Here is a 14,267-nt window from a genome sequence, read left to right on the forward strand (position 1 = left end):
CTACAGGAAGATCAAAGCTATACTTAGCAGAATACTGTAGTAAAAATGGTACAAAAATGTAACAAAGATGGAACTACAACCATTTCACAGAGACATCCAGGCCATCCATGGAAGTTAACATCTAGACAAGAGCGTCTTCTGATAAGAGTTAAAGAAAATCACCATTCAAGTTCACTGCAGTTACCTAAAGTAGTAAAAAGCCAAACTGGGGTGATTGTTTCCCGTGACACAATACATCGTACACTCCAGAGAAATGGCATGCATAAGTGTCATCCACGAAAGGAATCTTCTGCTAAAGCCCGCTAGAATTTGCTGAAAAAGAAGCCTACTGGGACTCTGTACTCTGGAGGAGTAATGAGACCAAGATGAAATGTGGCTTTAAAAAAAACAAAAAAAAAAAACGTATGGCGTTGCAAAGGTGAGTAATAGAAAGAAAACTGCACGGTGCCTACGGTGAAACATAGTAGTAGCAGTGCCCTTCTGTGGGGCTGCATGAGTGCTGCTAGTGTCGGGGAGCTGCATGTCATTGATGGCATCATGAATTCACAGCTGTATTGCTCTATATTGAAAAAGGTGCTACCATCACTCTGTGCCTTTTGTTGTCGGGCACTTTTACAACATGACAATGATCCAAAACACACATCTAAGGCCACTGTTGCATTTCTGAAGAAAAACAAGGTGAAAGTGATTAAGCGGCTAAGTAGGTCTCCTGATCTGAACCCAATCGAACACCTATGGGGAATGCTAAAGAGATAGGTTGAGCATCACTCTCCATCCAGCATCCAGACTCTAAAAGAAGTCGTTCTTAACCACTTCAGCCCCGGAAGGTTTTACTCCCTTCCTGACCAGAGCACTTTTTACAATTTGGCACTGCGTCGTTTTAACTAGTAATTGCAATGCTGTACCCAAACAAAATTTGAATTTTTTTCCCACAAATAGAGCTTTCTTTTGATGCTATTTGATCACCTCTGTGGTTATTTATTGCACTATAAACAAAAAAAAAAAAAAGAGCGAAAATTTGGGAAAAAAACAAACAAAGCAACAAAAAAAAAATATTTTTTACTTTTTGCTATAATACTCCCAAAACTGTTAAGAAAACAAGAAACAAAAAAACAAAAAAAAACATCACTTTAGGCCAATATATATTCTTCTACATATTTTTGGAAAAAAAAATAAACAAAAATCGCAATAAGCATATAGTGATTGGTTTGTGCAAAGGTTATAGCGTCTACAAACTATGGGAGAGATTTATGGCATTTTTTTTTTTACTGGCAATGGTGGTAATCTGCGATTTTTAGCTGTATTGCGATGGAGAGATTGGACACTTGACACATTTTTGGGACCATTGACATTTATACAGTGATCAGTGCTATAAAAATGCAGGGATTACTGTGTAAATGTCACTGGTAGGGAAGGGATTAACAGTAGGGGGCAAACAAGGGGTTAAATGTGTGTTCCCTCAGTGTATTCTAACTGTATGGGGATAGGACAGAGTAGGAGAGGAGACATATCGCTGTTCCTACTTAGTAGGAACAAACGACATGTCGCCTCTCCTCTGACAGCACAGTTATTTGTGTGTTTACACACACACACACACACACACACACACACACACACACACACACACACACACACACACAATCCCCGTGCTGGCGCTCATGCGTGCGCTCCTCTGGCAAGTTTTAAAGAAAACCCTGTTTCGCGCAGGGGTGCCATTCTGCCCCCTTAAATAGACGTGAGCCAGTCCGGAACCGGTCCAAGAATGGAAAGAGACAGATGTTGCAATATGGTTGCCAACTTGATCATTCCATGCCTAGAAGACTTGGTGATGTCCTTACAATTCACGGAAATCATACAAAATACTAGATGTAGTTTTTCGTTGTGGGGTGTATTCATTTTTGCATCAATTTGATTAAATCTGAAGATTTTGTAATCCAAGTTATATTATTAACCTTACTTTCATGTAATGAGCTATTCAAATGTTCTATAAAACTTAGTTTTGTCAAAAATTTAGTAAATTGTTCTTGTGCTCATTGAGATATTGATTGAAATTTTCCTTTTCAAAAGGGGTGTACTCATTTATGCAGAGTACTGTAGAAGTAAGTAGAAGTGAAAGGGAAAGGGGTTTGGGAGCTCACAGAGGGTGTTAATAGGAGGCAGAAAAATAGTAAGGCCGCTTTCACACTGCTGCAGGTTGACTACAGTGCAGGTGCAGCACACTGTACCAATGGGTTTCATGCTGGTTACCCATGGTTTCCCCAAGACTTTCTATTACATCCTGTGTTTTTTTCTGAAAGTGCATTAAAACGTGCCAAAGATTCAGGACATAAATTCTATGGGAAAACGTGGCTAACCCTGCATCCGTGCTGCGACCAAACGTAGCACAAAAGCATCATAAGAGCAACAATTTTGATCTGAATCATTGTTTAACAAGCTGAAATTGAACCACTGGCTTAAGAGTCGATGCCGACCGAAATAATTTATCATAGCTGCTCTGGATCGGATTCCTGATAGTGACAACAGTGGACCAAGCTTGAGCAATGAGCGTCGGCATGGCTGTTTGTAGTCTCCACCCTGGGTGAATATAACAGGATGACAAACCTAAAGTACAACTGGAAGACGTGCATGAACAAGCATCACTGGGCATTATCGGAATGAAAGTTGCAGATTTAGCATTGAAGAACTCTGCATCAGCTTTAACACGCTGCAGCCAATATGAAAATTTAGCGATTGTTTTTAGAGCTACTTTAACGGAAAATGAACAAATGACTTCTAACACATATAAAATTAAATTTTACATTTCTTGATGGATATTTAAACCAATCAGTCCATCCCATTCTGAACAAATGTGGAGTATTGCTACAGAGATTACAAATCAATTGGTCTCATTGTGGCACAAATAGCGATGCTTTATTATGCTACCCAGTGATTTCACCAAATTACTCGGGAAGGGAAAAAAAAATATTAGAATGCAATCTTGTAGATCAGAATGATTCTTTTGAGATTGTCCCTCTGCCACGGCAACCGAAACCTAAAAAGGGAATATGTGCTTGGTTGCAGATGCTGATTAAATGGCTGTCTTGTAGTCGTCTGGGCAGAGGGTGTGAGTGAATTTTATAATGGGCATGCAGGGGGAAGGAGGGAGAAGCAGTTACCTGTAATGATAGCGGGATCCATCCAGCTGGCCGGGCAGTCCCAGTTCAGGCTGTTTGTTGTGGCAGTGTTGGACGTTGGTGCACTGTGGGTAGCGTTGGAAGGGGAAGAAGCATTGGGGAGCCCACCAAAGTTGATGTTTATGTTGGGCAGGAGGGCCCTAAGACCATCCTGCCATTCCTTCATATTTATACTTTCTATTGAATTGCTGTGGTCTGGTAGATTTATCCAAAACGAAAAAAAAAAAAAAAAAAAAAAAAGATAAAGTTTCCATTAATATTTTTTGCTTAATAATGAGGTTTAAATTTTATCCGTTTTAACTTATTAACCGATTGCAATAGGGTTTTAGGATTTAAAGTACGTTCTAAAAATAGTCAAAACGCAAAAAAAAAAAAAAGAAAAAACCCCAAAAACAGTGATATAACTGCAATGTTTACACACGCTAGGAAACATCCTGGAGTGAAAATGAGATCATGATTCCCTTCAAAAACCAATATGAAGTATTGCAGATGTGGCAGTAAGGACATGCATATGGTTTAGTTATAATTACTGGGGCAAGGAGAGTAATCCAGACAGTGATGCAGAATAGACAGAAATCTCATTTGAAAACAGGTGAAAAAACCTTACTAGTGAGACTAGCCCCTATAGCACGCAGTCAATAATATCTTCCCATGTTTACCAGTGGAAAATATGGCTTGTTATATAAATGTAGGGACTAAAGCTGGTCATACAGCATGGGCTAAAAAAACAAACAAAAAAAACAAACAAAAGAAAGTAAAAAAAGAAAAACAAAATTTCTCCATCCACGATATATAGTGCCAATGGACAAATCACCCTGCTGGGCTATTCTATTCCAATATCCGAATGCTGTCAAAATATCCACAAAGCAGCTTCCTCTGACTGGACGATCATCTTTGTATGATCTCCTTACATTTAATATTTTTGCTCATGAAACCAGATTAATATCTAAATAACACATTTTCAATACCCATACCTTTTTGAGCATAAAGCAATATCTTTGAACTCAATGTAAATCTTTTTTCTCCAGTAGTTCATTGGAAGACACATGACTCTGCTTTAATGTGGGCATATGCGGTCGCCTACAGGAGGTTCGGACACTATGCAAAATAATCTCCCCCACCAGAAAACTTTACCTCTACACCTGCTCAAGAAGCTCAGAAGTAGCAAGCAGAGAACCAAAGTAGAGAAAAACAGGCTCATGTTTAAAAAAATCAATAAAAAAAAAAAATCCAGGAATGAGAGGAGCCGTGTCCCCCAATGAACCACTGGAGAAAAGGATTCTGCCAGAGTCCAATCATTCTGCAAAGAGCAGTATAACCTGAAGGTTTAAAGCTGAATGTGGTTAAAGGGGTTGTAAAGCGTCATTTTTTATTTTCTAAATAGGTTCCTTTAAGCTTGTGCATTGTTGGTTCACTTACCTTTTCCTTTGATTTCCCTTCTAAATGTTTTTTTTCTTTATCTGAATTTCTCACTTCCTGTTTCCCCTCAGTAAACTTCCCACCATCATCCGAGCGGGGTTTAGTCAGCCAGAACAGCTTACTGAGGAGGAACAGGAAGTGAGAAATTCAGACAAAGAAAACCAAGAAAAAAAACATTTAGAAGGGAAATCGAAGGAAAAGGTAAGTGAACCAACAATGCACTAGCTTAAAGGAACCTATTTAGAAAATAAATAACAAACCTTTACAACCCCTTTAAGTCTCATAAATTACTTCTATCCCCTCTGTTATAGGGGATAATACGTACAGTGTGACAGTTTAAAAAAAATATATAATTCTAAATACCTTCCGCTCTCCTTCCCTGATCTAATGAGAGCAGCAGGAGGGGCTGGGATTCCCCTCTGACCACACAGTGGCGTTGCGCAAAAAGGTATTTAGAATCATAATAAAAAAAAATACAGACACTGTACTTAATATCTTCCCAAAACAGAGGGGATAACATACATTACAAACACAGCAAAATAACAGCAGGAGGGATGGGGCTAGGAGGAGATCGGCTTCTACAACACAGACTACTGAACTGACAGGCGGGGATGGGGGGTAGAAGGGATGATGGAGGGACGTAAATGAACCACGGTATCATGGATCAGCAGCCAGAACTGAACGGAACTGCGTCTGGTGTGAACCGGCCCTAAAAATGCATACACAGCGTTTTCCATGTATTCCGTTGCCTCTAGTTCACACCCTGCAGTCAGTTTTGCAGTCAGAAACTGACCGGAAACTGACTGCATGGTGTGAACTAGAGCCATTGGAATACATGTGCATGCATTTTGTGCAGAAAAAAAAAACACACAAAACTGTATGGAACTGCATCTAGTGTGAACTGGTTCAAAAAGAAAAAGGAGCATTGATCTTTCTTGCCTGGAGCAAATTATACTGCAGGACAGCTGTGGCAGGTGACAATCACTGTAGTCACCACTGCTAAAGTGATCACCATATCTTCCAGGAAATGTGCCTAGCCACTTCCCTTATGCATAGTAACCATTGGGGGCAGGGTTGGGGTATCACTTGTTTAGCACTGCTGCCATTCACAAAATGAGATGATATATATTTTTTAATATACACACACATACACACTGTGGGTAAATTAAGTATTGAACACGTTACCATTTTTTCTAGGTAAATAAATATATTTCTAAAGGTGCTATTGATATGAAATTTTCATCACATGTCGGTAACAACCCAGGCATTTCAATCATACAAAGAAACCAAAACAAGTGTGGTCAGAAATTATGTTAGGTGTAAAAAAATGTAATGACACAGGGAAAACGTATTGAACAAATGAAGAAAGGGAGGTGCAGAAAGGCATGAAATGCCAAGACACCAGCTGAAATGTATCAGTAATTATAAAGCAATCCTGCTCCTTGTCAGTGCAGATTAATATCAGCTGGTTCAGTTTAAACTGATGGCCTATAAAAAAAAAGCATCTCATTACCAAGGTGTCACACATGGTGTGGGGCTGTTTTTCAGCATACTGTACTGGCAAACTTCATGTCATTGAAGGAAAGATGAATGGAAAAATGTACCAAGACATTCTTGATAAAAATCTGCTGCCAGGATGATGAAGATGAAACGAGGGTGGACATTTCAGCAAGACAATGATCCCAAACACAAAGCCAAGCAAACTTTCAATTGGTTATAAAGAAAGGATAAAGCTGCTAAAATGGCCCAGCCAACAGAAAATCTGTGGCAAGAACTAAAGATCAGTGTTTATAGAAGTGGCTTACAGAACCTTCAAGATTTGAAGACTGTGTGGAATAATTGACTAAAATCACACCTGAGCAATGCATGTGACAAGTGGCGGCCTGTCGTTAGGGGGCGCCCCCCCCTCCCCCGGCAGTAAAAAAAAAAAAAAAAAAGTCCTTATGTGCACTGCGTCCCGTGCCAGGTCGATGCAATCATGAGATTGTAGACGAGGGGCTTCATTTGCAAAACACTTGCTCTGTGGCGAAGCTGATCACGCTACAGCTTCTGGCGCGATGGACTGGCCGGGCGAGTGCACTGTATACACTACCGAAGTCACTTAGGGAAGTGACGTTGGCACGCGTCCATTCAGTCCAGTGGCGGAAGTTCAATCAGTCAGATCACTGATGCTGATACTCGGCGGCACAGAAACCCGGACCCCCCCCCTCGCTTATGAACCTCATAAATGTGATTATAATTCACTGGGCAGATGGCAGAACCCCCCCCCCACTTCTCAACCCCCCCGGTGGTAGGACGGCAGCACACCCCCCCGGCGGTAGGACGGCAGCGCACACACACCCCCCCACTTATCAAATTCATTCATTTTTTTGGGGGTAGTTGGACGGCAGCACTCAAAAAAAAAAAAAGAGAGAGGACAGCAAGAGTGTATGATGCGCAGAGCCCTGTGTATGATGCGCAGAGCCCTGTGTATCATGTGGATTCTATAAGGGGTGTGGCTTATGAGACTTCACCAGCCGACACTGCATGTGACTAGTTTCTCCACACAGCAGACATCTTGTTGCAGTCATTAACAACAAAGGATTTTGTACAAAGTATTAAATACATTTTAGTTAGCGTGTTCAATATATTTTCCGTGTAATTCCATTTGATCACACATAGCTTCATTTCTGAACTTATTTGTTTTGGTTTCTTTGTATGTATGGATTGCATGGGTTGTTACCGATGTAGTGAAAATTTCACATCAATAGCGCCTTTAGATATATTTACCTAGAAAAATGGTGACGTGTTCAATACTTATTTTAACCGGGGTGTGTGTGTTATACACACACAATATATATATATATATATATATATATATATATATATATATATATATATATATATATATATATACACACATACATATTTATATGTAAAGAGGCATGGCTTTGACGTCACAATCTCAATCTTGTTCAAAGAACACCTTGTATTCACCGAAAACAAAAAAATACAATGCTTTCAGAGAATGGTGGCGGCACCAATTAAGTGACCCATTGTGGTCACAATGCAGAAGAGAAGCCGCTAAGCTTAGGAAAGTGAAGACTGCAGCGATCACTGCGATAGCAGCGATTACTACATTGGTGGCTTCCTTCCACAGATGTCCCTTCAGCTTTAAGACTTGCTGTCAAATACCTTTTTTTTGTTAAGGGACACGGAGAACAATTACATTTATGACACAGCACTGAAACTTCAAATTTCAGTGCATGAAATGTTGAAATGCAGACAAGGACACCCAAAATAAAACAAAAAAGTTCTTGAAATGAACAGAGAGATGCAACATGAATGCCTGCTAGACTTTATGTTTATAGCTGGCAACCACTGATGCAGTCACTCTCACCCTACATAATTCTGTAAAGGATGGATGAAGGACCAACTAGTAATATTTTAAATCTGACCAAAGCCTGGTGTCTGAAACCTCATAAAACAACCTAGGTCCCTAAACAGGTGTAGAGATCTGCCCATTGGAGGGAGGTGGTGGCCTCTTGTTTTGCATAGGGCTAAAACCCACTGAGGCATAAGTATACCCATGCTTTGAAGACACTGGAGTGATAAGATTTTTTTTGTTGTCTTACCTTTTTTCAGACTGTTACATCTTTGATAATGGCATATTTTTTAACACATTTGCAGTTACCCAATGATGTGATAGCATGGTGGAAAGGCACTTAAAACACTTCAAAATTGTAGGCCTGGGTAGGACTTTTGCTAGCTATACAGGGGAACGCATACCCCCGTGTTTGCTTGAGACAATTGTATTTTTACCTCAAGGCATGCAGACATGCTAGGCTTTCCATCTTAGTAGGTCATTATGCTCCTATAATTGTTTAAGAGGCAGAGACCATCATTGCATAGAACAGTGTGGCTCCTACTAGTCCTGCTTTGGGTTCCTCCTTTCTTCCAGCTGCATTTAGTAAAATAAAAAATGGCTAATAAAACAGGAGGAGAGAGGGAGGACAAGACGGAATAGAATTGCTCTACTAAAATAATTTTGTTTACTTCTGGCAAATAACTAAGAAAATGAGGACATCACCTCCCTCGCACAGTAACACCACTTTCATCACATCCCACCAATGATAAGAAAAGTAAATACAGACACTCATCCTCGGCTTGTAGATCTTTTTAAACACCCGGGTAAAAGTCACAAATGTAACAGTGCCGACATGTTCCAGCCACAAATGGCCTTACTCATAGCTTGCTGAGTAAGGCTATTCGTGGCTGAAAACATGTCAGCGCTGTCGCTTCTATGACTTTAACCTGGATATATTAGATTTACAAGCCTAGGGACGAATGCCGGTATTCACTCTTCAGATGGCTACATGAGGCATACGGGAGCCTTAATTATAGCACACAGTTATTGGGGAGCGAGTACCTAGTTTTGACAGTATGGCAGTGCGATGCCCCAGAAGGGTGATGTAAACAGAGAATTCTCAACCAGGCAGGTTGAGGGACTCCAGGGGGTTTGCTTAATTAAGAGGAAACTGGCTTTTCAGTTTACTCATTGTTTAGAAAAATCAATTTTGGGACTTGGAGCCTAGAGATTTCTTAGAGATCTGGATGGGATGAAAGCTCTAAATCCTGGGTCCTGGTGTTCAGAACCACCGGCACACTAATTGTGTGCTGGTCTCTTTTGTAAAGACATGACCATGGTTTTGGGCTCCACTCCCAAAGAGTCCAGGTGTGCAAGAGAGAAGCCAGAGGGGTGCAGGTCTGTATTGGAAAAGACAGAGACCCAAGTCTGCGTGCCAGAGCAGCAAGGGGCTGCTAGCTATACAAAGAGTGTTGGTTAGAAAATGGTCTGTGGGAGATAGACAAGGGCCTGAAATGGAAGGCCTAAGTGGCATGGCTGTATGTATAAGCCGGGAGGCGGATTGTCTATTTCTTTGCTAATAGAGCCAAGAGACCAGAGATTTAGTTTTGTGTTAATGGTGAAACCTCCCTTTAAGGAAAATACAGATTTTTTTTCTGGTAACTTGTTTGAACTTTTGTTAATAAAAATGGACCAACAAACCCTTTAATGACAATTACTGGAGCAGACTGTACTCGCTGGCGAGCGCTACCGTTGAGCTAGATAGCCCTGAACTTTACAACAGGTACCGGCTCCCACTTCCACTCGGATTGACTAGGCCAGTGATGGCGAACCTTGGCACTCCAGATGTTTTGGAACTACATTTCCCATGATGCTCAGACACTCTGCAGTGTAGTGGAGCATCATGGGAAATGTAGTTCCAAAACATCTGGGGTGCCAAGGTTCGCCATCACTGGCCTATGCAAACTAAATGAAAATTTTCCTTTCCTCCCTGCAGTCTTCTGGAAGGAGTCAGTGTCGGGAGCCCACAGTTAAGATGCCGAAGCATGAAATATGCACCAGTTGACGATTTAAAAAGCATGGGAATATTTAAATTTCATACCACTGTTATGCTGTTGCTACACTGGAACAATCATGTGCAATATGCTGTTTGAATTTAGGTTTCCAAAGTTGCCCCTTGAGCATGGTGAAGGGGGATGTTGGGGGGACATAGGTCACACCTGTGCTTTGTTAAGGTAGGCACTGTGTAAGTAGATATAAGAATTGGACATTTAGGCAAATGGACATTGCTTTATGATTGCTGTAAACCTGTATGCAAAAAAAGTTTCTTTCAAGCAAATGAAATATCAAAACTGGTACAATGGCCCTTGTAATGAAGCTATATAGTAAAAATCAGTATATATATTCCTGATGTCATTCTCTTTTGTTTCTTTAATGAGCACCGGCTCAAATTTTTGTTTTGAAATTAAAGAAAACAAAAAAACAAAACACGAATTCACACTAAAGAGGCATACTCCACATTTATTCCTCAAGCTCAAGTCTTTATGTTTGACTATCAAGGCATTCCGTCTCTACTAGACATAACATGAATCAATGCAGTTATCAAAAAGGAAAGAAATTAAAATTAAGACATCCTACAAAATTCCACCACATTAAATTCCTATATCAAAACTTCTGGTAATAGAAGAATGACAAAAAGGCATATAAATCTTTCTTTATTATTCCCCTTCTAAAAATGTAACGTAGCGTATGTATGGGCAAAACACTCTTCTTTCAGATAGAGTAGGGAAGAGTTAAAAACCATCAGGTTATTTTTTGTGGCATGCGTAGCATTGGTGAAAATCCCCCTTTTAGTTGCCCCAGAACAGATGTCCCTATGGGAAGATTTAAACTTCACTGCCCCTCCAATTCTGGATTAAACAATTGCCTAATTTGAGCTCATTTACAAAAGACCATTAGGACATTCGCTTGCATAATCCAGTGCACTCCTGCATAGCCATAGACCATGAATTCCTGGGTGCTTCAAGGACATATGGCACAGTAAAAGTCCAAAGTCAAAATCATCGACACACTGCTGATGAGAACATTTATTTGTGACCATAGGCCAAAGGGATGTTTTAGAGCCAATGAGGATCGCCTTTCTCAGGCAGGAAGTCACAACCTTCTCCAACTTGAAGACTCTCAAAAATATATAGGATATACACAGATGCCTTGACGTGGCCACTGTACATTTGCAAACAAAGCCCTCCTAAAAGTGGGTATTCACTCCCATGCATAATTTGTACCTATAGGTAAGCCTATAATAAGGCTATCTATAGGTACTTTAAATATCTCTTAAATGTGCTCAGTTCAGGAGATATTTACTATACATGCAGTCGGCGTCATCACCAGCGCAAGCACTCTGAAAGAACGGCCACCTGGGCCATTCCTTCAGAGTCCCATATCCTAAACGGTGGCACCCTCGTGCATGCGCTGGAGTGACATCATCGTGGCTCCAGCCACTCACACAAGCTGGTGTCTGTGAACCTGGAAGCTTTGTCAGTGGTGACAGAGTGCTGCTGGAAGGCTTCGTTCTAAGGTAAGTTTCCCAAAATGTGCTAATACTAGCACATTATTGCTTTACCAAGCAGGTTGCAAAAAAAACCCAAAAAAAAACAAAACAGCGGTTTACTACCACTTTAATGTGAATTGTTAGATCGGGCCAACTTTGTTTTGCAGGCTAGCTGGTAATTGTGATGGGTCTCGCTTTTTTATGTGCACCTTATCGCAAAGGCCAATGATAAATTGGGGTGGTTTGCCATCTTTTTACATAGCTTGTTCGCTGACTTGGTGTCGTAACATATTGGATACCTTCAGTGCCCATTTGGCTCTTACTGGGTATCCAATGTGTCCTTATGCGTTTAACCACTTAAAGCTGAGTTCCACTCAAAAGTGGAACTTCTGCTTATCCGCCTGTCTTCTTGACAGGTACCGTATCCCACAGCCCCCTCCTTCCTCTGCCGCCAGACAATTAGTGCAGTGTGCTTCATGTAGTAGGGAAACGGCGGTGTAGCCAAAAGGCTTCACTGCCGGGTTCCTTTACCAAGAATTGCAGCAGCTTCACCCAACAGTAAATCCGAAGATCAGCTGGGATACCGACATTGCATGCTCCCTGGACAGGTAAAAAAATGAAATAAAATAAAAATGATATATATATATATATATATATATATATATATACATACATACACCGTATTTGCCGGTGTATACGACGACCCGGCATACAAGACGACCCCCTAACTGTACAGGTTTTTAAAATGTTTTGCCCGTACTCACCGTTTAAGACGACCCCCCATTCCGAGGCTTCATATCCCTCTTCTTCGTTCTTGCTGGAGCCATTTCCTTCTTGCTGGTGCTGGAGCCAATCACGGCGAGCAATGTATTCTATTAATGAATACAAAGCCTGCTGGGATTGGTGGAGGCTGTAACATCATCAGCCCGAGCCTCTCTCTCTCAAAGCCAATCGGAGCAGGCTACTGTGTGTAGCCTGCTCAGATTGGCAGAGATTGTTACTCCAATCCGAGCAGGCTCTGTATTCATTTGAATACATCGCTCACTGGGATTGGCTCAGTAGTATATACTGTATGTAGCCGAAGCTACATACAGTATTACCGGACATCCAGAAGGCATCCCAGCAGCTGACCCGGCATATAAGACGACCCCTCCTTTTTGCCCAGTTTTTTTTAAGTGTAAAAGGTAGTCTTATACGCCGGAAAATACTTAATTTTCGTGGGGGGGCCTGTTGGACCTCTTTAACCACTTGCCGACCGGCTCACGCCGATATAAGTCGTCAAAATGTCACGGGTGTGCAAAACAGCGTATGGGTCAAGGGAGAGGAGACAGATCGTTTGTTCCTAGTAAGTAGGAACAGAGATATGTCTCCTCCCACAGTCAGGCACATCCCCATACAGTGAGAAACTAACTAGGGAACACATTTAACCCCTTGATCGACCCCTAGTGTTAACCCTTCCCCCACCAGTGATATTTACATAGTAATCAGTGCATTTTTATAGCACTGATCGCTGTATAAATTTCAGTGGTCCCAAAAATGTGTCAAAAGCATCTGATCTGTCACCACCATTACTAGTAGTAAAAAAAAAAAAATAATAAAAAAAAAAGACATAAATCTCATAGTTTGTAGACGCTATAACTTTTGCGCAAACCAATCAATATATGCTTATTACGATTTTACCAAAATAACGTAGAAGAATATATATTAGCCTAAACTGATGAAGAAATTTATTTTTTTTAAAACATTTTTGGGGATATTATAGCAAAAAGTAAAATATATTTTTTAAATTGCCGCCCTTTTTTGTTTATAGCGCAAAAAATTAAAACCGCAGAGGTGATCAAATACCACTAAAAGAAAGCTCTATTTGTGGGGAAAAAAAAGACGCAAATTTAGTTTGGGTACAGCATTGCATGACCATGCAATTACCAGTTAAAGTGACGCAGAGTCAAATTGTAAAAAGTGCTCTGGTCAGGAAGGGGGTAAAATCTTCCGGGGCTGAAATGGTTAAGGACTATAGGCCCTTTTCATAAACTCATTGTTTACAAGTTTAAATTAGCATTTTTTTCTAGAAAATTACTTAGAACCCCCAAATATTACATCTATATTAGCAAAAACCCTAGAGCAGGGGTAGGCAAACTGAAGCCCTCCAGCTGTTGCATTACTACAAGTTCTATCATGCCTCTGGGAGTAATTGTAACTGCCAACCTTGCAATGTCTCATGGGAAATGTAGTTCCACAACAACAGCTGGAGGGCCCCAGGTTGCCTACCCCTGCCCTAGAGAATAAAACGGCGGTCGTTGCAATATTTTATGTCACACTGTTTGCGCAGCGGTCTTTCAAATTAAATTTTTTGGGGAAAAAAATATACTTTCATGAATAAAAAACAAAACAAAAAAAAAACCGTAAAGTTAGCCCAATTTTTTGGGACAATGATGTTACACCAAGTAAATAGATAGCCAATATGTCATGCTTCAAAATTGCGCATGCATGTGGAATGGCATTTAAAAATCTCCATAGGCGATACCTAAACAGTTTTTTTAAAGGTTACCTGATAAGAGTAACAGAGGATGTCTAGTGCTATAATTATTGCTCTTGCTCCAACAATTGCAGCGATACCTCACATGTGTAATTTGAACACCATTTACATGTGGGCCCGACTTAAGTATGTGTTTTGTTGCTTCTGCCTGCGAGCTTGGAGGGACAGAACGCTTTAATTTCTTTTTTTCTTATTTAGTTTACTTTTTAATTTTACAAAGACCACATATTTGCAAATGTGTGC

At 40.6% G+C, this 14,267-nt stretch overlaps 1 protein-coding gene across 8 annotated transcripts in view; it reads right to left on the reverse strand.

Moving 5' to 3' along the window:
• Window positions 1–14,267, reverse strand: part of CNOT4 (CCR4-NOT transcription complex subunit 4) — a 179,390-nt gene that overhangs the window by 9,001 nt on the left and 156,122 nt on the right. For 5 of the 8 annotated variants that reach the window (XM_077469200.1, XM_077469198.1, XM_077469199.1 and 2 more), the window contains one exon: window positions 3,156–3,368. The exons of the other annotated variants lie outside the window; for them this stretch is intronic. In XM_077469200.1, coding sequence (XP_077325326.1) covers window positions 3,156–3,368 — 213 coding nt within the window. The remainder of the gene's footprint in view (window positions 1–3,155; window positions 3,369–14,267) is intronic. 8 annotated transcript variants of the gene reach the window in all.

The sequence above is a fragment of the Lithobates pipiens genome, unplaced genomic scaffold (assembly GCF_037356315.1).
Source record: "Lithobates pipiens isolate NorthernLeopardFrog02 unplaced genomic scaffold, aLitPip1_a1.2 Scaffold_8, whole genome shotgun sequence".
In the NCBI taxonomy this organism is placed as follows: Eukaryota; Metazoa; Chordata; class Amphibia; order Anura; family Ranidae; genus Lithobates; species Lithobates pipiens.